The sequence below is a fragment of the Gallus gallus genome, chromosome 3 (genome assembly GCF_016699485.2).
Source record: "Gallus gallus isolate bGalGal1 chromosome 3, bGalGal1.mat.broiler.GRCg7b, whole genome shotgun sequence".
NCBI classification, from domain to species: Eukaryota; Metazoa; Chordata; class Aves; order Galliformes; family Phasianidae; genus Gallus; species Gallus gallus.
This window is the reverse complement of record NC_052534.1, coordinates 90,464,035-90,485,581: the sequence shown is the minus strand read 5'-3', so window position 1 is coordinate 90,485,581 and position 21,547 is coordinate 90,464,035. Positions and strand designations below refer to the sequence as shown.

At 37.5% G+C, this 21,547-nt stretch overlaps 1 protein-coding gene across 2 annotated transcripts in view; it reads left to right on the top strand.

Annotated features, from left to right (window-relative positions):
• Window positions 1-333: 333 nt before the first annotated feature.
• The window catches only part of MYOM2 (myomesin 2), a 74,130-nt gene continuing 52,916 nt past the window's right edge, over window positions 334-21,547 (top strand). The window contains exons 1-9 of one of the 2 annotated variants that reach the window (NM_205135.2): window positions 334-426; window positions 7,671-7,804; window positions 8,862-8,981; window positions 10,813-10,951; window positions 11,151-11,308; window positions 12,171-12,263; window positions 20,429-20,517; window positions 20,594-20,644; window positions 20,912-21,076. In NM_205135.2, the coding sequence (NP_990466.2) occupies window positions 7,698-7,804; window positions 8,862-8,981; window positions 10,813-10,951; window positions 11,151-11,308; window positions 12,171-12,263; window positions 20,429-20,517; window positions 20,594-20,644; window positions 20,912-21,076 (922 nt within the window). In that variant the 5' untranslated portion in view covers window positions 334-426; window positions 7,671-7,697. Of the gene's footprint in view, window positions 427-3,180; window positions 3,395-7,670; window positions 7,805-8,861; window positions 8,982-10,812; window positions 10,952-11,150; window positions 11,309-12,170; window positions 12,264-20,428; window positions 20,518-20,593; window positions 20,645-20,911; window positions 21,077-21,547 lie in introns of those variants that run through there. The other variant, XM_046938513.1, reaches the window with a different exon arrangement.

Genomic DNA, 21,547 nt, shown 5'->3' with positions numbered 1-21,547 from the left:
GGGGTTTATGGCTCCTCACTGATCTTCTAAGTTACTGATTATTTTAAATCTACAACCACTTCTAAATAAAACATTAAAACTGTTTTCTCACAATAAACTGTTTCCCATGTGCTTGGTGTTGCACTTTTAACAGAAACTGCTTTATTTAGAAGTGAGGTCTGTCTTTTATGAGAATACAGTTTAAATTGCATATGGGTTAGAGCTTTTCTCACATCCTTATATCACACCCTTATTGCCTATTAGGCTGACCTCAGTTTTGGGAGAATTACTTGGATAGTTCTAAATATAGCATTGTATCTGCCCTTAAATGGGAGTGAAGGGGCAGTAGCCTTTAGAGAGGGGAATTATTTTTGTTTTCCTCAGCCAGAGACTACTAAGCTGGGAAAGGCTGGTCTTCTCTGCTCTGCAGTATTTCTATATCCCTTGGTAAGTCCATTCTTCATCTAACTTGCTCTTGTTCAGAAGAAAGGAAAGTGATTATTGGGAAGGTGTTGCATGTTGAGTGCCTTTTTGTACATCATAATTAATTATTCCTTCCTCAGGGAAAAGCAGCAATAAACAGGACATAGATGAAATTATAAAAAAAACCAAATAAGTAAGAAAAGCAGAATTGTTTCATTCTGTATGTAGCCAGTTTGACTTTATTGTGTATCATATACTTTGTTTTACTTTTTTTCTTTTCTTTCTCTTTTTCTTTTTTTTTTTGACTATAAAGAACTACATTGTACCAATATATAGTTCTACTGATATATGTACCTTCATAGTTGCACATATATTGATGGTGCTTTTTTCTTTTTTCTTTTTTCTTTTTTGTGGGCTTATGCTGTATGAAGAGATAAAGCACGAGTTTTATGATGGATATACGCAAGAAATAAGCATGAAATTCATCCTGTAGTAAATGGCAACACTATTTGGCATGCTGAGTAATGAAATGTAGCTGAGACAGAAAGGTCTACTTCTATTTTTTGTCTATCATACTTTTAAATACATCTTCACAAGATGCATTCCTAGTGCCTGTATTGCTTTAGGCTACGTGATGTGTTCTGTGCCATGTGAAAATTCCAGGCAAATTCCACTGATAGCGTCTGGGGAAATCACATTCATGCTCTTGAAACTTTGCCTGTGAGTTGATAATACCTGTGAGCTAATGAAAGTATCATAATTAAAGATAATAAAGCTTTGGATGATGGGAAATAACTGACTTTCATCATCTCACTGTCTCACATTCCTTGCTGTCCAGCTGAAGGGATTTACAGCACTTGCCAAGCAAAGGGAAATCTTAAAACTGTATTGGAACTTGTTGCAACTCCTTATGTATTTGGAGTGCTGGGATGGCAAAGTTTCAGGTCAACATGGCCAAATGCAGCCTCATTTAATTTTCAGTGAAATAATGTTAGAGATTCATAAGAAAGCTTCTACTTAAATAGAAGAGGATATATGCTGCTTGGCTTATAGCAGTGATAAGGCAAAAGATGTTAGATTGTGGTGGTGGGTTGTTGTGTGTGTGTATTCCCTTCCATCACAAGACTTGTGGAAAAGCCAGAATTACAGATTAAACTTTCAAGAATGCAAGAACCAATGCTCCCCACATGGCAGTGACCTCACTAGAGGGAAGGGTAGCTGGAGGGGCAGAGCTACTGCCCTGCCTCCTGTCTGCACACTGCAGAGCATAGCTGGTGGTGGATTCCACCAAGGGTTATAGCTGTGACCACGGTATACATTAATTGCCTTCACACTGACTGTGATGGTTGAAGGTAAAGCAGTCCAGTATATCTTCACAAACAAGACTGCTTGATATAGTGAGATGTTAAATGTCTACTCATTCAAAATGTGAACTTATTAACAAAAAACAGATACATCTATGATGGTCAGTAGCATCAGATGCTTGAAAATGTTGCTCTGTTGGATGTTCAGATGTCTAGAAATTGGTCAGACTCTTTTTTTTTAGGTTTAAAGAGGAAAGTGATTAGTGTATTTCTCAAAATGATTTGAAACAGATCAAACATCTTGTCCACAAGATTTCTGTTTAAAACCAATTTACACAACTAGGCAAACTCTATTCCCAGATAGTTGAGACATGATCAGTAAAATATGAGACCAGCTGTGTAGCTAAAGACAAGTCAAGGAAGAAAAAAAGACAAAGAATCTTGAAGCTTGATGACTAATGTCTGGAGTTCCATATGGTTTAAGCATTGTGAATTCCATATGCTTTTTTAATTTCAGAAACATTTATATTCTGTTGCCAAAAAAGTTGATGCTGATTTCTTATTATGCAGAAGGAAAAAAATTCAATGGGAAAGACAAGTGTCTTAAACTAACAGTAGATTGTGTGGGTGTTTTTTGTTTTTTCTTTTCAATTTATCCTCTTTCATGCACAAAATACAATTTTTTTTGTATAAGATCTAAATACAGACATACAGAGATAAAAGACTGAAGAAAAATAGTAACATTTTAGAAGCTTATCATCAAAATGAAGATGTTATCAGACCCTCTACATGCCTGTTATAGACTGCAGTGTGTATGAGTGGCATAATGATTCATGCTAACTTTACTAGATTTCCACCACAGTGAAGTTTCCTGAGGGAAAATGTTCTTATGTATCTATTGTAATTTCTACAGAATTGATTAAGCCATCTGGAAAAGACTACATCTTTTCTGAGGCAGTATGGTAATTCTGTAAGATGAATATAGAAGCAAATGATGTCTACACATATTTCCCTTCCCTTCCCTTCCCTTCCCTTCCCTTCCCTTCCCTTCCCTTCCCTTCCCTTCCCTTCCCTTCCCTTCCCTTCCCTTCCCTTCCCTTCCCTTCCCTTCCCTTCCCTTCCCTTCCCTTCCCTTCCCTTCCCTTCCCTTCCCTTCCCTTCCCTTCCCTTCCCTTCCTCTCTCTCTCTCTCTCTCTCTCTTACAGGTAAGTAATATGGAATTAGTTGTATATTATCAGCTAAATATCACAAATTTAAATCCACAAGAGAAGTATGAGTTGGAAAACCAGGGCTTCTGAAAAAACTTAAATTGAGTAAGCAAACAGAGCTACAGATTTTCAGAGGGAGTAATTCCATGGGAAAAATCAGGGCAAACCTTTGATTCAATGCAAAAGTTCAAAGTTATTTAAGAAAGATGAGATGCCAAGGAGGCTCATGGATTTATGCACATAGGAGCAGGACGTACTGATCTTGCAGCCAGAATGAGAAAGATAGGCTACGTGAGGGCAGACAAGAACCTGAGAATCATTTTTGGCACTTCTACAGACGGGCAAGGACAGAGATGAGCAAAGGAAGTGCAAGTTGCATGGTATAGCATTGACAGGTCAGGCAGAGAGAGTACATACTGTATAGTGCACCTCTCATGACATGATCCTCCTGAGTCAGAGAATGCAAGTTGTCTATCTGTGGTGAGTGCAACCATGTTCTCTTTCCCATGACATCTGTCAATCCCATCCATCAGTTTATTTGGTTGTGTGCCTGCTCTCTGAGGTTAGGTGAACGATCATGCTAGAAGTTACTGCCTGTCCTTTAAATCTTAAATTAACTCACTTATCAAACAAACAATGTCTCCATATCAGAGGGTTGGCTTCCTGCTCCCAAATGTGGCCCCTTGTCACACGGTCCTAGATTATTGTTTTCTATTCAGATCAGTATTACTATTGCGTGAAACTATGCATATCCTGGCCTGGGAATTCTGTTATCTACTCCTGAGTTTTCTCTTTTATTAACATACATAAGTTGTTATACAGATGCTACCAAATGTGAGGAAATGTGTATTTGTGTAAACTGATTTGAACAATCTAACTCACCCATGTTTTATATCATTAATTCTCATGGGCATTTTGGTTAATGCAATATTTTTTTTGTGTGTTTAATAGTCCTCTGAGTACTTTATAAAGCACACAGTTAGATCCTGCTGATATCAGAACCATCATTTAGAGTCAGAGAAATAAATAGGTATAAAAAATAAAAATGTAAGGATACAAAGGTACTATGCTTTGCCAAAAGAGTGAAGGTCTGATAAGAAACTAAACACCTTGGCCTGTAACTCTAGATCTTTTTCTTGAAATCCAGGGAAGTTAACTGGATCTCCATGGATGAATTTCAAGGGTTGTTTTGGGACCAGTTCCCTCTAACTCTTTCAGTCACATATAAGTAGAACTTCATGAATTATATTAACATTATTAATTTTTTACAATTGCTCAAACAGTTAATTCGTCTTTCTCTTGGCCTATTTATGTAATCCTTTTGTTGCTTTCTCAATTTCCCACTGGGAAATGTACTTTTTTTCTTCGACGCCTCTATCAGATCATTGCCTGCATCTTGCTATTGGGTCAGTTCCACCAATTTGCATGCCAGTATAATCAGGGCTCCATTAGTAATAAAATCCTGATTTACCTAAGTCAATAAATTCAGTGCGGCTCAGTTGTTATTTGTGTATCATGTTAACTAACTGTTTCTGGCATGTTGACTAGATATTAATGTATATTTCAAATACCTCATATAAATTTATATCAACTATAAACTGGAAAAACAGCCAACATCTTATTCCTAGGAAGATAATAGAAACTTCCCTTATCCTAAACTCAAGATACCCTATGGGTTCTGTAGACTCTGCTAAAGCTGTTTTTACAGTAGGGCTGTGATTTTGCTCTTCAGATCATCTTTGCAGGACTACTAAGTATTAAATACATACTCTGCAAGCATCGCTGTAATTAACTGATGATGATTATTGCATTTGGAACTGTTGCCAGGCAGCTCCCCTCTGTGTTAACAGAAGGCACAATGAGTCTGGTTGCTAACAAGCTCTGCTAATTGCTTGCACGTAGGCTGGGAGCAAAGGGCTATGCCTGTTTCTGTTCTATAGATGCTTGGGTAAATGTGAAGAATATCTGAACTGAAATTTTGAGATTTGTGTGCTGATTAACAGCAAAAGACATCCTAGTTAAAATGTAAGTTTTACATTTAGTGAAAAAGGCAGAACTGTAAATGGCAAAGATGTTTTCTTCTATCTCAGAAATGAAAATAACCTAGACTGTGATCCATCCAGGCACATGGGAATTACTGTGCCACCCTTGTACACAAATCAGATCTCAGGGGGAGATATACAAATAGCATACACATAGCAACGCAAAAGTTGCGTGTTGATAAATTCATAGAATTGTTTAATGGGGCCACATGTAAACATGAGTAGCTCTTCACAGCTGAGTCAGCTGAATCTATGGGTTTGCCATTTGCACCTTCATTTAAGTGAAAGGGCTAATTAAAAATAGAACAAGATGGAACATTATACCATTAACTGTTCGGTTAACATACAAACTTAGGAGAAAGACAAATGTCATATACACAATAGTCACACGGTTAGACAGCAGGAAGAAAATCAGTATTTGATCTCTGCAGGCATCATGTCATGTACAGATATGAAAAGTAGGAGAAGCCAAAGCTGCTAATCTGTCTGTGTAACTGTGTTTATGTAGCTAAGACAATGTGTTACTCCTATAATGAGTTAATAGATTCAAGTCAGCTCAGCACTGCGTGAGGGCACATAACCAAATCTGCATTTCTGCAAGCTGTTGCACCATGGTGTAGTAACTTGAATGATGTTAACTTTTTTATTTCTCTAGAAATGTTGTAATACATTTCTTTAATGTCTCCTATTGATGCTGTAAACCTGCTTTATTTTTGTCACACAGCATATGGTATTTTGCCTACAGCTCTCATTCCTGCATGTGTGACAAGTAGCTTTCATATCTCTTTAAAAAAGGAATGAAAAGGTAACTAGAGACTATGCAGAAGGTGCAGCTGTCAGGTGGTAAATTATAAAACATTGCGTGATTAAATCTTATGGCTTTTCTTTTTTTCTTTTTTTCCTTTTTTAACTAAGATTTTTCTACTATCAAATGTATCTACTAAATACACCTAAATATACCTTCAGTGATTTTTTCTTGGAAAAGTAAGGCTAGCTGATGTGAGAATGTCATGACTTGGAGGAATCTGATTCAGCTTCTGAATACCTGAAACTAACACTCAGATGCAGCTAAAATTTATAGTACCATATGCTGGAAATGGGGTATTTGTAGGTACTTTATCAGAGTTTAAGGTTCAGTTTCTTAGCCTTTTAAACATGTCTGTTTGCTTGTTTGCTTTCAGTTAATTTGGATTTAATTTTGTAGGGTTCAGGCAAATTGCTAAACACACACACAAAGTCAAGTGATTTGTTAAACTGTGTTGCAGTTTTTCAATGAATCATCTTTTCTTCTTCCTAAACGTGTGATATGTACAGTAAGAAATCTAGCTTTGATTTTTTTTTCAAGAAAAAAAGTGTTGTAATAAGATGTACAAAATGATTTCTTCTGCATGCGTAATCTGGCTAATAATACAGTTAGGAAAATCTTTAAAAGGTCACACTAAAAATTCATGTAAAGTTCTTGATAATATTTGTGATTTTCAACAATTTTCAGTAAATGGATTGCATGTGCTTTTCTCACAGTACAAAGATTAATTAAGTAAAAAAAAAAAAGTTATTGAAAATTGAAAGTTGACAACGATGTGGTGACTGAGATTACTTAATTTTGAATATCCTCAGTAGGCTCCAGGAGAGCTGGGCAAGGAAAGGCAGGTCCATGACTACCCTGCGGCCTTGAAACCCTCTTGGTGTGGCCCATGGCTGACCTAGTAGTGTTTCACGTCCCAGAGGTGTCTATAGACTTTATACAGGGAAATTTCTTATATTGTCACTGAAGAGCAGCCATCTTGGGGAAAGTGTTGTCTGATTTGTTTGCCTGCTAAAGTCCCTCACAGCCATTTAGATCAAGTGGCCCAGGACCACAAAGGCCCACATTCAACTGAGAATACAAACAGGACTTACAGTTGCATAGGTTGGCACTTACTCAGCATATGGCCAGTGACATTCCACAAAAGAAGTTTGCAAAAAGTATTCATCATGTTCCTAATGAGCATAAAGAGATGTGGATTCCTCTGTCTGATTTTAACAGCTTAGCTGGGGATTTGCTTAACACTGACACAGTGGTAAATATGCCTGCCACCCATGTGTTTCTGGGAGCTCATTGAACCTTCTATCCTGATCAAACTCTGCAAATGTTTTTGAGGCATTCTGCAGGACCACCAGAATGACTGGTCTAGAAAAAAAAAAGAAAGAAAAAAGAAATGCATGAGAAAAAATTGCATGAGCCAGATTTGTTTGGTTTATATAGGAGAGCTGAAAGGAGATGTGTATGCGGTGTTGGAATCCTCAACGTGCTGCTGCAAAGTGAGTTGATACAATCTATTTTGTGTTGTCATGGTGAACTGGGCTAGAAATGGTGAGTGTAAATTGCAGGTAGGGATGAAGCAAAAGGTTTGAAGAGTGGAGAGATGAAATACCTAGAAAATGTCCCAAAAGCTGTCAGATTTCTGTGCCTGGAAACTTCTAAGGAGGTATTAGATGACATCTGGAAAGAAGAGAAAAATAATCCATCAAGATCTTCTTGCTCTATCATCTATGATTTCATGGCTCATTTTATGGCTAATAAACAGTCCGATGTGCCTATGTATATAATTGATGGCTCTGTTTGTGACAGAGTGATGGAATTTTGTACATTTGTGCTTGTACACATGTATACATATGTAAAAATATCAAACCTAAGAATCTGAAGCATATGGCTAAATGTGATTTCATTGCAGGAATTGCTGATTGTAACAAACTGAAGTATGTCATCAGTAGCAGTGCCATTTTACCAGAGAAGACACAAACACTTCGATCAGTCCTATCGCAACATTCAGACAAGATATGTACTTGAAGAATATGCAGCAAGAAAGTGAGTACCATGTATTTCTCATGTATCGCACAGAGATGTTTCTATACTGGATAATCAGTCAGTTCTTAGAATCAAGATATTTACAATCTCTTCTCCCTCACTGGTGATTTATTCAGAATGGCACCTTTTTCAGTTCCTTCCATAGAGATGCTTCTTGTCTGTCATCTCCCACCAGCATAGCTAGACTATCTAGTTAGGTAGCAGCTCATCTACACAGGTCTTCTATCTGAGGTTTCATCCTGTTTACTACCTCCAAGTTGGAAATTCCATTTTTTAAGCTCTGATTGAAACTCACTCTATCTTAAGTAAACTTGCAAAGAAATAAATTGTAAATAATAGAAACAGGTTTTTTTTACCCATTCTCCCATACAACATGAGAAGGATATTTATTCTCCTGAAGTTGGCTATTCCTTATTATGTTTTTTGTCAATCAAATTGTTTCTTTCTTAAAAAATCAACTAAGCAACAAAACAGTTTCAATTCTTCTCATGAAGTCTCAGAGTTTTAGTCTTAAAGCCTGGAACTTTGGGTTGCTTAAGAATTACTGTCCTCTCTCTTCAGTAATTTAGATCCCTAGCTAACTGTCCAGCTTCTGCAGATTCCCTTATGAAAGAGGGATTTTATGAGGAAGATTATGTGAAGTGTAGAAAGGCAAGAATATTTAGAAATATTCAGTATTATAGGGATTCTATGTGCTTTGATTCTTAGACAAGCTGGTACCCTTGTGATTCATTTAATGGTGCTAACACAGCACTTAAAGGATTGAAGACGGACTATAGAGCATATGTTTAATAGAATCAAATGAAATAAAGTGTCTAATGACCTCAAGTGATGAATGATGGGCATTAAGCCTCTGAAGGTCAAGTGGGAATCAGCATCCTAGTACCACTGCAGTTAGTGAGGAGTGCAAAGTAGCATCCTTACTGAACTATGCTCAATTATAGAATTCACTTTGTTTGAAGTAATTTATTTGACTTTTATTAATGCATTTTTTCCCCAGAATTGCTGGGTTATAACGGGGTTTTGTTTTTTTTTTTTAATGTATATGTATTTGAAGGGCTGCTTCTAGACAGGCTGCTCACTATGAATCAACTGGCCTGGGAAAAACAACATGCAGGCTCTGTGCCAGGAGGGCACGCAGCCTGGCTCATGAAGCAATGCAAGAATCCAGGAAAAGGTAAAGCTCTGTCCCATCTGACCTGTGTGGTGACTCTCATCCCATTCAGTATCTCTCTTTTGCCAGGGCTCTCTTCAAAGTCAGCAAGACTGGAGTCTTCTCTGTCACTGTTCAACACTAATCTATTTTGGCTAGAATACTAAATCACCGCGTATCACTTTCAGTCTCATATTTCAACCCAGAGTTGTTTCCCTTAATCCCCAGCCTGGTCCTTGAAAATAGCTTTAAACTCAGTAAAAATTAGAATCTGCTCACGATCCAAAACATTTTCGAATGGATCTACTGCACTATTACTACATTTCTAGTTTGGATCAGTTTAAACATTTTGAATTCTTTCCTTAATAACAAGATGGCTTATTGTCATGTCTCAATTACAGCCTTGGTATGAAGTCTTAGAATAAATGTGCTATAGAATATCTAAATATTCTATACAGAATATAGAATATTTAGAATAAAAGTTAAAGAATTTGACTGTTTCTGCTCTGACATGCTTTACAGTGACTGTAACAAAGATATAGACAGTATATGATACAAGAATGAATTCTGCCTTATCTGTAGAAAATTTGTTGAGGGTATCATATATATATTTAGGGTTCTAGAACTTTATTCTGAAAGATACATCCTAGGAGCAAAATGTTCCAGGAGAATAAAACTCATTAGCATAATATAACTTATCTTTTAAAAACCATCTTAAATTTTATCAATATTAAATTATACATGGCAAAACAAGGCTGGTGTTCAAAATACATTGAAGTAGCAAAAACAAATATTTAAAAAATACAAATGAAAATAATAGCTTGATCTACTTGCTCACTGAAGATCATGCAAGTCATCTCATTTGCTTCACTGCATCCTGGGTTATACTTAAGAGTCTGTAATTATAACCATATTAGAAATTTCTGATAGCTCCTTGCTTTTGTGCTGTTATCAAGGCCAAATAATGTAGGCTGTTTACAGAATCATCATGAATGAAGAGGCATGAGTTAGCTCCTCCTGAAAACGTTGATGAGCTTTTTATAAGAATTTTGAAAAATCTATGGAGTCAGTTCTTCCTCACAGTTTCTCCAGGTGGCTCACTAACCCTTTTAAAACCCCAAAAATTTCTCAAGAGAGTCTTTTACTAGCAGTTTCTGTAGCATGTCCTGCTTACCCTTGTCCAAGGATAGCTTTGGTGTATGCAGCAGTTCATCAAATCTTTGTGAGCTACTTGGTTTGTATCTGTCAGGTGAGGTCATTTGATGCAGCCCTTGGATCTAGCACTGCTTCTCAGGTGCTAGAGCCAAGGGCACACCAGAAGCATGGCACAACTTTTATCACAATATGACGTAGACATAGAACCTGCCTTTACTCTGTCTTATTGTATCCATGTGAAGGAAAGTTAAAGGCCAGAGGGAAGCCAACCAGGTTATCGATCTTGATTAAGGCTGTGGAGTGTCAGGTCAGTATGACCATGCCAGCTTCCAAGAAATATGAAGCTATGGCACAACATATATGGTGGGAAAGATAGTGTAAGAATCAGATGGGTCTTGAATATCTCCATGCAAAAAGACCCTACAACCTCTCTGGGCAATCTGTTCCAGTGCACCATCACCCTTACTGTAAAAAAGATATTCTACATGTTAGTATGAAGCTTCCCGTGTTCAAGTTTTAGACCACTGTTCCTTGTCCTATCACTACGCACCTCCATGAAGAGCCTGGCCTCATCCATTTTCCTCCTACCTCCCTTTAGATATTTATAAACATTAATTAGATCCCCTCTCAGTCTTCCCAGGCTGAACAGATCCAACTTCTTATTGGTTGTTCTTATCTGACATTTTTTCTTGTTCTACAGGACTCATGAGCAAAAGTCTCATGCTAGTGATGAAAAAAGGATCAAATTTGCCAGTGAGTTATCATCTTTGGAAAGAGAGATTCACATGGCCAGGCACCATGCTAGGGAACAACTGGATAGACTTGCTATACAAAGAATGGTACAGTACTGAATTTTTTTGTCCCTATCCAAGTACGATTATAAGATATACTACGATTTAGGTCTATATTTCAAATACTAGTAGTGACTTAACATCTTCTGATATTGAGGATGTAAGATTAAATCTTCTAGCCTATTTGAGTCCAATGCTAAATGCTTCCTTTCTTTTCCTACTTTTATTGTTTTCCTTTGTTTAACAGGTAGAAGAAAATATGGCTCTGGAAAGACATGTTGTTGAGGAAAAAATAAGTCGAGCTCCTGAAATCCTTGTGCGCCTGAGATCTCACACTGTCTGGGAGAAGATGTCTGTGCGTCTTTGCTTTACTGTACAAGGATTTCCCTCCCCTGTTGTTCAGTGGTAAGAAACTGGCCTTATCCAGGCCGCTAAAAATGTTGTTAAGCTTTTCCCAGTGGGAATTTATGGCATTAGTGATAAGTGTCGCATACATAATGGATATGTTAAAAGCACTTCCTAATCCTCATGTATGGGCTTTATCCTAGTACTTGACACTACAGTGGGAAGAGTGGGAGGAAAGCTTGCTGAATGGCTATGCACAGTGTGAGAAGCATACTTGAGCATTTCAGAAGGCATATTGTGGAAAGCATTCCAGTCTTTTTGGCCATTCATTTCCCTGAAGATGAAGTAGAAAATGGCACAATATGCAAAGTTCACAGACTACTTGCTAGGCCTGAGTTAACTTGCACAGCACTATTGTTGTCATGGGCAATTGCCACAGACTGCATCTTTGCTTTGTGTCAGCAAAATGTCAGGTGGACATTAATGTAAAGACCCTGAAGCTGCCCTCCTGTCCAGATAAGTGCTATCTGGTATATGGCAGAGCTACAGACTGAACTGTGAATATCTAACCCTACTGCCGTTTCCCTTTTGTGAGCTGAAGTGCTCTACTGTGATCAGAGTTTGCTTCCCATTCTGTGTCATGGCTAGTGGACTGGAAAGTTCAAGTAGCATCCTGTCTTTCTCTACTGCCATCTCTTCTAGTCTGGGTACATTCCTTTCCACTATCTACTGCTGTGATGATCCTCCTCCACCTTTCTGACCTGAATATGTATTTACTCACATAATATTGGAAAATACACAGGTAGAGAAAATGTATAGAGTTCTCAGGTTATAAAAAATGATTCCTGAATGTAAAAAACAACTGAATTATTGCTATGAATAGAAGCTGCTATTAATTAATTCATTTTTTCTTGATTGTCAGGTACAAAAATGAGGAACTAATTACCCCTGCAAGTGATCCAGCAAAGTACAGTGTTGAAAACAAATATGGAGTACATGTGTTGCATATAAACAGGTATACAGTAGATTTTTATACTCTATGCAAATTCAACATATTTCTCTCAAATTTAGGCTAGAGATGGTTCACTAAATAGCTTGATATCTTGCAATACAGGAAATGCCTGTAAAGAACATCTTCCTAAAACTAACGCTCGTAGCAAGCTGTCTTAAACAACGGAAATGTTGCCTGTTGCCTGTGACTCGGTACCAATTCTTTTTATAAAATATAAAATGTCAGAGTAAAATGAAGACATAACATCAGTATTCAAAAAAGAAAATTAATATCTAGAGAAGAGGCACAAAAAAGACCTTTCCTTTTAAACTTCTCCAGAACATGAATATCGGCTGTGGTCAAACAGCTGGAATATTTGTAGCTAGTCCTTATCTAGTCAAACGTTTCATCTTCTACTTTATCTACTTGTCAGCAGTGGAAGAAACCCTTATGGTTTTAGCAGAGAAAATAACTGCATAATTCCTTCTACTTTTGGGAAGGAATGTTTGTCTTTGTTTCTGAAATGAAGTCCAACTTGACTTTTCAACTTTCTGTAGCTCAGGACAGGAGAAGCATATTCCTGCATGGTAGTTCTCAGCCAGAACCACTCTGTTGTTGCTTCTTAAGGGATATTTCTCAAGGAGTAGTAGTGCTTATAAGTACATATAAGATAAACACAGTCTTCAACCCCAGGACAACAGTAATTTCCTGGCTGCTCTCTGTATCTATGAGATGTCTCATCACAGCTAGTTCTATCCCACCAGCATTACTTTCGGAGGTGAGGTTAAAAGAAAAAAAACAGGTTGCTATACTACAACCCTCCCCCTTGCAGCAGATGAAAATGGAAAATGCTCTCCTCTGTCTGGGTGTGTGAGTGATAGATAAAACATAGGTGACTTAATGCAAGTAAATGATTGTACTTGTGTTTATCTTGCTTAGTGTTAATAAGCTGCTGCTTGGTGAGTCCTGATGCTCAATATGTAGCACAGTTTCCTTTTGTGACTTATAGAGTATAAATTGTTTTTTGAGGAAGCGAGAATCAGTGAGGATAGTGCTTTTAGAGCATCTGTAGCTATCACATCAGAGGTATCTTATAATTCCCTAGTGCTTTTTTGTCTTTCTGTTACTGGTTATCAGTCATGTAGACAACATTCACAGCCACCTTTGGGATTGTTCAGATGGAGTTGTATTTATTCAGACATGCCTTAGAGTCATTTACTGGCAAACTCTTAAGAATCCACCCTCACTCATTATTGTCCACTGATTACTAGGCACAGATCTGTATGTATTTATATGTAGTCACTCATGTTCAGTCAAGCTGCCCTCTTCAACTACCATTGCTCTGTTCCTCTTCTATTCTGTCTGGTAGTGTGGTCTTTTTGCCAGCTAAGGTCACCTAGGTGCTCTCTGATAGTTCTCCCTTCTCCACTTAAAAGAATGTTGGGGGGGATTATAGACCCAGAGCTATGATTTATTTACCATAGACTTACAACTTATAAGTTATAACAGTTTATAACTTAAAAAAAAAAAAGTCTAAGTTTAAATAGAATTTTTTATTACTTATCTATCTTATTTCAAAACTTGACCATCAATTGCTTAGTGCTTCCCAATAGTTGGAAAATCAATCTGTGGGAAATGGAAGAATGTTTTGATAGTTTTTCTATTGCTGTTATTAGATGTACTAGCATTAGACAATGAAATGATCTGTATTTGGTTAATATATGTATTATTAAAGTTTTAAGTAAAAACATATATCAATTCACTTCGGATCTTCCATGAGTATGTCTATACATGCATATTTGTAGTACTATTTTTTTCCTAGAAGTAGAACAGTTTGGATTTTCTACCTATCCACTGCTGTGCTCTTCTCAGCTGTTCATACCAAAGTGCTGAGCTGCATATCATCTGATCCACAGCCACTCAGAACTGGCTTGGAATTTCTTGGCTACCTTTTTAGTGCTTCAGGGAAGCTCAGGGAGTGAACTTTTCCTTCTGATGCAAGTGTGATATTTATTCCTATGAGTATTCCTTGATCCCAGTGGAAAAATTCTTGAGGCGCCAGAACCAGGACGTCACCTTGTCAGCTTAAAACAGTAACTGGACACAATTTCATCCCTCCCATTTGCTGTCTTCCAGGGCCCATGTCTATAGCAGATCATTTTCATTTCTCAGTCTCATATTTTCATGATGCTTTGTGCTCAGTTTACCACATTTTCTACATTCATTAAGCACTATCATTACCATATAGTTCCACTCTCTTGCTCATTTTAAGCTTTCTCAGTTCAGAGCCTGAGCTCAAGATCTCCTTTATGCAGCAAAGCAGGGGGATATGGAGCTTTCATGATAAGTTTTGAACATCTCACAGCTATAGGGCTTGTTTAACATTATTTTTTTATCCCATCTAATTTAACTGCAGATAGTCAGACAATCCAAGAAAATATTTATCTATCGGAGGTAGTCAAGATTAGTACACTCTGTTACTCTATAGCAAGGCTGAAGATATTTTACATGTTAGTGTATATCTCAGCACTTTAAATTCAAACATTTTGGATTTCTTAGTTGATGCTATTTGTTTAGCTACCAGGTTTTGTTCTATTCCTTAGTCTTTTGCTTTTTTTTTTTTTTTTCTTACAGTGCATGGACTAATTCTTTCACTGATATGAAAGTCAGGCTGCTCCTCCCGTGAATCACTTGGCTTTACACAACCACGAAGGGCTATACTATGTATTCTGATATGATGACTGGGCTGGTAGCATGCTCCCAGTATTCTAAAAGCCCTGCAATGAGCAGGCAGATGAACTGATGAGAAACGATAAGCAGAGAAGGAAGTTTGATTTTCCAGAGCTCTGTCAGTGTGGTGCAGTTGCACACTGCCACTTTTACAATGCTCAAAATTTGGCAGTGTTTTATATTTTATTAGGGCTATCTCCCTTAGCTGTTTCAATAAGTCACTGCTTAAAAATGCTTCTAATTGCAGCAAGAAAGGGTTTGTGGTTGCATCAGCGAAAATGTGTGGCAAAGCCAGCAGAGTGCAGTGTAATACCTACTGCCAGAAGGCAGAGCTAGCCCCTAATCAAGCACTCAGCTCCTAAGCATCGTCAGCGTTGCTTTAAAAAAGAAAAAAAAAAATCTTAAAAATGGAATGAACCTTCTTTTCTAACTATTCTCATTTAACAAATGACACTGTGCAGTCAGTACAGTGCTATTTTAGTTTGATTAGGAACAAAAGGCTTGAAATGATTTAAGCTGGAAGTACAGAATGAGACCTGCCCTTCCTCCTGCTGTGGGTGGAAGCGGGACAGAGTGGAGGTACTGCAGCAAAGGCACTTCTCCAGTTCAGGAGGCAGAGCCTTGGGGCTGTGTATAGTTGATTGTGTGGTGATAGGCTGCAGGTCCTGGTGCTTTTCAGGTACGCACTGCCAGTGTGTGTATAGGCAGCAGGTATGGTGTGCTTCTGTTCTTTTTTTCTTTGCAGCGATGAAAACAACATCCCCCAAATGAAATTATCTGTAATTTTCTGACCTGTCAGTCACTGTCCCCTGTAAACTGCAGTAGCTGGGAGCGAATGAGATGGGCATGAGGCAGCATCAACCTCAAAACAGAGGTCCCCTATTCAGTAAGAACAAAAACCAACTGATTGGAAAGGATCTATCAGGTTCACTCTGTCTAGAGAATCAGACTACGAGACGGTGATCCTGCAAAGTGTTTCCACATTTTGGTGTCATGTAGACGTAACGCTGAACATTTTGTCATTTGAATTCAAGGAGGCAATTTTAACTCTTGAAATTTAATATGTTATGCTTCCTGCTCTTGACATGCACTGAGTTGTGTTCTAATTCAGGCAAAAATATTATCTTAGTCTCAACCCCTGTGTTTAAATCTACACAGGCAGATGGATGAATATATGCATTTTAAACAGAAGTATCTGCCTGGGGAATATTCCCCACACAAGCATAAGAGCTGCAGAACCTCGTGTGGATTGAGGGCAATTTAATTTTCACAAAAATTATTAGTACCTTGGAACATATGTGATGTGCCCTCACACCTCACACTTTCTAAATTTATTCTATGCATATTTTATCTGACCTTTGTAAAGGCTGGAAAATACATTCTCCATCACGATGCAAGGAAAACTGGTGGACAAACTACACCTCCTCCCTTGGGTACTTCTAATAACATTTACAAATGGTCTTGACTCAGTGCACTTTACAGTGCATCTAGGAAATCTGTTCTTTATATTCACAGAAAAGGAAGTAGTTACCAAGGTAATCCTCAATCTGAATGTTATCTGGCATCAGAGGAGAATTAGGATAGGTCCTATATACACTGAGCTGGTTGGGCTAAAGAAACAATCCTTTCATGACTCTTCTGTCCGTTCTGGAGACTTTTATGATTTTCTTTCCTCTACCTTGGAGACCCAAAATACATAAAGAGAGGCATTTTGCTGTTCCTTATGAGAACGCAAAGTTATGGGGAGAGGACTGTGAGTAGACAGCTATATACCCATCTGAAAAGTTAATCAGATATCTGATTCATGCTGTTTCCTTGTTTTCTGATTTTTTGATGCTTTGAGTGGTCAAGCACAGTGTGGCCTCACATTTATTCAGACTACATCTCTAGTTTCTTAATTACTTTTATGCCAGTTTGTGGTTAATAAATTATGTTTCAGTTCCTGAATCCTGAGTGATTCTTATAGAAATTAATTACTACTGATTGTTTTATCTGCTATTCTGCTGGAAAATGAAGCCAACAATGAAAGCAGATGCTGGCTGTTTTAAAGCGATAGTTGAATTAACCTCATTGTATATATGCTCTTATTTTATCCTTGTGTCAACACTCTGTAACAACAAAATGTTGAAGAGCAGCTAAGTAGTATTTGAGAAAGGCCTGAAATAGTGCTTTGTTTATGAAAGGGAGCAGCCTGGTACAGCAGTGGTGAGGCAGCCATTCATCACTCCATTATGGTGTGGGTGCTGTAAGCTGCCCAAACTGTGTCCAGCTGGGGATGGATCAGCACTGGCCCTGCAGCGTGGCTCCTGGAGAAGCCTGGAGGCTTAGGCTGGAGGAAGATGCGCTACACCTCAGTAGGTCTCCAGACAGGGTGGGGAGTGGCCTGGACAGTGGCCTGGACAGGAAGTCTTTACGGGGCATGTATCTAGGGATGAGGTCTGTAGGGTATGCTATGGCACTATCTGCCACCGGTGACTAGGAATTGCTGTCTTTCCGTAATAAATTAAATGTATCCTCTACTACAGTGCTCCCCTGGCATGCAGAGGACAACACCCATGCTGCTAATCCTCTTATCCTTCAGGACAGAGCAGCTACAACCAGGATGCTTCCTGGGAAAAGTCCCTTGCTATCTCCTGAGCTGTGGCTAGCAATCCTTTGGGGAGTTGTTACATGCTAATACACACCAAGGGCTGTTGTAGCAAGGTGATCACTGTATATTACATATCTTATAGTATATACTGCATACTATGCACTATATATATTTCCTTTAAAACAGATGTAGTGCAGAGTGACTTGTACACCTTAGAGTTCTACCACAGTGAATTCTCTAATGCCCTTTGTAAAAACCTTTTGAGATTCCTCATTTGTTGTTGGCTTGTCTCATTATAGCAAGGCACTGTACTGAGCTGAGAACAGTGTGTAAGTTGTGTACATTTCAGTACAGAGACATTGGAGCATGATTTAGGAAAAAAAAAAAAAAAAAAAACCTGTACTAAAATTTTAACTTACTTTTGACATAACACAAATGTTAATACAGTGAAACTGGGTTACTAAAAAAAACGTTCATGTTATTAAGAAGTTTATGTCACCAACTCCCACAGCTTTCAAGTAAGTCCAGAATCAGTTAAGCTTTATGTAGATTGGTGAACAGGTATTGACATTTTTAAAATAATTCCAGAAAACTCTGAAATATTGAACATTTAGCCTAGTATTTCAATTCTTCTCTAGTGCTTTTCAGGCTTACTTTTCCTGTCCAGACTGTAGTAGAGTGATAATGGACTTCATACTCTAACTCCAGGCTTTCTGAATAAGTGGGTTAATCTTAAGAGTTACTTCTCTGGCTTTGATAATGAAATGTACGATCGACTGGGTAGCATGCCCTGTTGTTTTGTGAATTGTGTGCTGAAGATTTGCCTCTAGGAGGAGCTGTTACTCCTTTTCGTTTAAAGAGTTAAATCACAATTTCATAGAGCTTTCATCAAGTTGTACTTTAGGCATCACAGTACAGATAGTATCATTTTTTACTGACACTGCCCAGAATATATGTAAGAGCTGAAAAAAAAAGGAGTCTGATGTGCCTGTCTCAAGTACTACGTGGCCCCAGATTGGCAATATCTTATACAATTTACTTCAAACACTTCTATGTATTCTTTCTTCTTTAACACTTTGGGTATAAGAATTCTTAGAAGACAAGTACAGGCATAATTTCACCCCTTTAATCTAGCAGTTGCCAGGAATATGCAAATTCATTCTTAGAGGAAACTAAATACACGTGCGTAGAAAATTATATATAATCAATGGAAATTCCGGAAGGATCTCCATTAAATGCATTGAAACAGACAGAAGCAGAATTCAATTATATGTATCTCATACAGTGCTCTGATTAACTGATGGCTAAATATAATACAGATTCCAAGAAATAGAAAAAAAATGACAATTTTCTTTGACATAAATATATTTTTAAATGAAAAAGAAAAAATTTCTCAAGAAAAGATAGCAACTTGGGCCAAATAAAAATCTTCATTTATTCAAAACCAATATACGAGAATATTTCGTGTTAAAGTATTTAGTATGTTTCTGAAAATAAAGCAGGTGTAAATCCTGAAATATCTTTTTGAACTGAAATGTTCATTCTGAAATGATTACAACTGTTTATGAGGGTGGATAGGACAAGGGGGAATGGTTTTAAACTTTAAAATGGGACAGGGGAGGTTTTTTCACACAGGATATCAGGAGGAAGTTTTTCACACAGAGGGTGATGGAGCACTGGAACAGGTTGCCCAAGGAGGTTGTGGATGCCCCATCCCTGGAGGCATTCAAGGCCAGGCTGGATGTGGCTCTGGGCAGCCTGTTCTGGTGGCTGGCAACCTTGCACATAGCAGGGGGGTTGGAACTCGATGATCACTGTGATCCTTTTCAACCCAGGCCATCCTATGATTCTATGAAATATCCCAATTTTTTTCAAAATTGTTTCTTCCTCCATACTAAATATTCTTTTTTGAGGAAATTTCATTATATCTAAATCTGCATTTTAACAAAAGAGAGACTAAAATATTTTTAATCCTCCTAGTCAGTTATGTTTATGTTTATTAGACACAGATAAATTTACTTCAACTGTAAATTAAAGTAATTGCACAAAAAAATGTGTGTGCAAATAAAGAATCAGTTTTCTTCCCTTTATTTCAATTTTATGTCATACCCACTGAAGTAATATTTCTTCTGGTTGACCCCATCTTTAATAGAAAAATGTTTGGACTTGTATCTTAATTGGCCATGTATCTGCTAGTGTAAATTCTCCTTCAAGGAAGGACGTAGTAGGTGAGATGTTTCATCACTGGGCACTATTTGCCATTTTAATTTTGCTTTCCCTTATATTCTCCTTTCATAATAGATAAAGTTTTTCACTAACAAAATAAATCAAACCAAAATCTTTATGTCACAATTTAAGTCAGATTCCTTGTTTTTTTTTTTGTTTTGTTTTGTTTTTGTTTTTGTTTTGTTTTGTTTGTTTGCATTTCCTAGGAGGTATGAGAGAGGCATAAAAAACCAGTATGTACTTTCTAGGAATCACTGTAGAGCAAAATACTTCTGCAAGCATCACATCCTTTTCTTCCATGTATCTTTCTTAAAATATGTGGTGGAAGGGCAAGACAGATTAAGGAGCAAAGTTACATAGCGTAAAAGAATAGCCGGACTGGTATATTCCAGCTCTCTTCTTTTGATCATTCTCTAAAGGTCATCTGTAGTTTGTTCGAGTCAGTGTAACCTGCACATTAATCCATGATAAAACTGTAGCAAAAATAGTACCAGCTTTTTGATTGTCTTTCATCAACTTCTTATACTATTTAGTGTGAGTGAAGAGCTTTGCTCAGAGTTGGCACAGCTTGGTTTGTAATATTGATCATTAAGAGCATTTGTATTTGCACCAAGTCATTTATTTCCCTCTTTTCCATTCTCAGAGCTGATTTTGATGATTCTGCTACCTATTCAGCTGTTGCAACAAATATCCATGGGCAGGCATCAACTAATTGTGCTGTGGTTGTGAGAAGTAAGTCCTAATTTATGATTAAAATAAGAAATAATTACCACGTTCATGCTGTTGAATCTTTACTGTGTGTTTACAGGGTTCAGAGAGAGTGAAGAGCCTCACCCAGCTGGGATAATGCCCTTCCACTGTAAGCAATTTATAAAATTTTTGCTTAAGTAGTTTATATATCCTTATCATTATTAAGAGCCATAACAGTGCTTTACATATGAGGAAATTAAATGTAACTTGTTTCTTCTGGTAGCAATATGAGCTGTCCAGATGCTTTTCTTTCTCATTTGCATCTCTTGATCAGAACATAGTATACTAGAGAGTTCCATTTTCTATTCAGATTAGACAGTAATCTGCTTGTGTCAACTACAATTTACTAAGAATGTTTTCATTTTCTCATGTGTAGTGCCACTGTCGTATGATGTTTGCTTTACACACTTTGATGTCCAATTTCTGGAGAAATTTGGAGTCACCTTTGCAACTGAAGGTGAAACACTGACCCTTAAATGTTCTGTGTTGGTCACCCCAGAGCTGAAAAGACTACGGCCTCGTGCTGAGTGGTATAGAGATGGTAAGTTGGTACATTGAATAGAAGCCACCTGGAAAATGCTGGAGAAGGCACTGATCAGTTTAGAACATGAAATTCACAAATTTAATTTCAGAATAAAGCAAATAAGCATCTCTATTATGAATTTATGGACTTAATCTCTCTTTAAATAGTGACATGGTGCACCTTTCCTTGAGCATTCATTTACAGCAAAGGAGGTAATCTCATATTACCCAGTAAGTTAATAGTTAAAATGTTTACTGACTAGGTGGAAATCTAAAGTCACTTCCTCACGAGTGCCCCATATTGTTCTAGTTTTCATCCACCATGAATTATTCTTGCTCTGTGGAGCAACAGGTTATACTTAATGATGCCAACATAATTCCCTCTTGATATGTAATGGATATGCAGATAGATCACATTATTTCCAAGAGGTATAAAGCTGTATCAACTGGCAGAACTTGTTCCCTAATACAGCAGGAATTCATGAGCTAT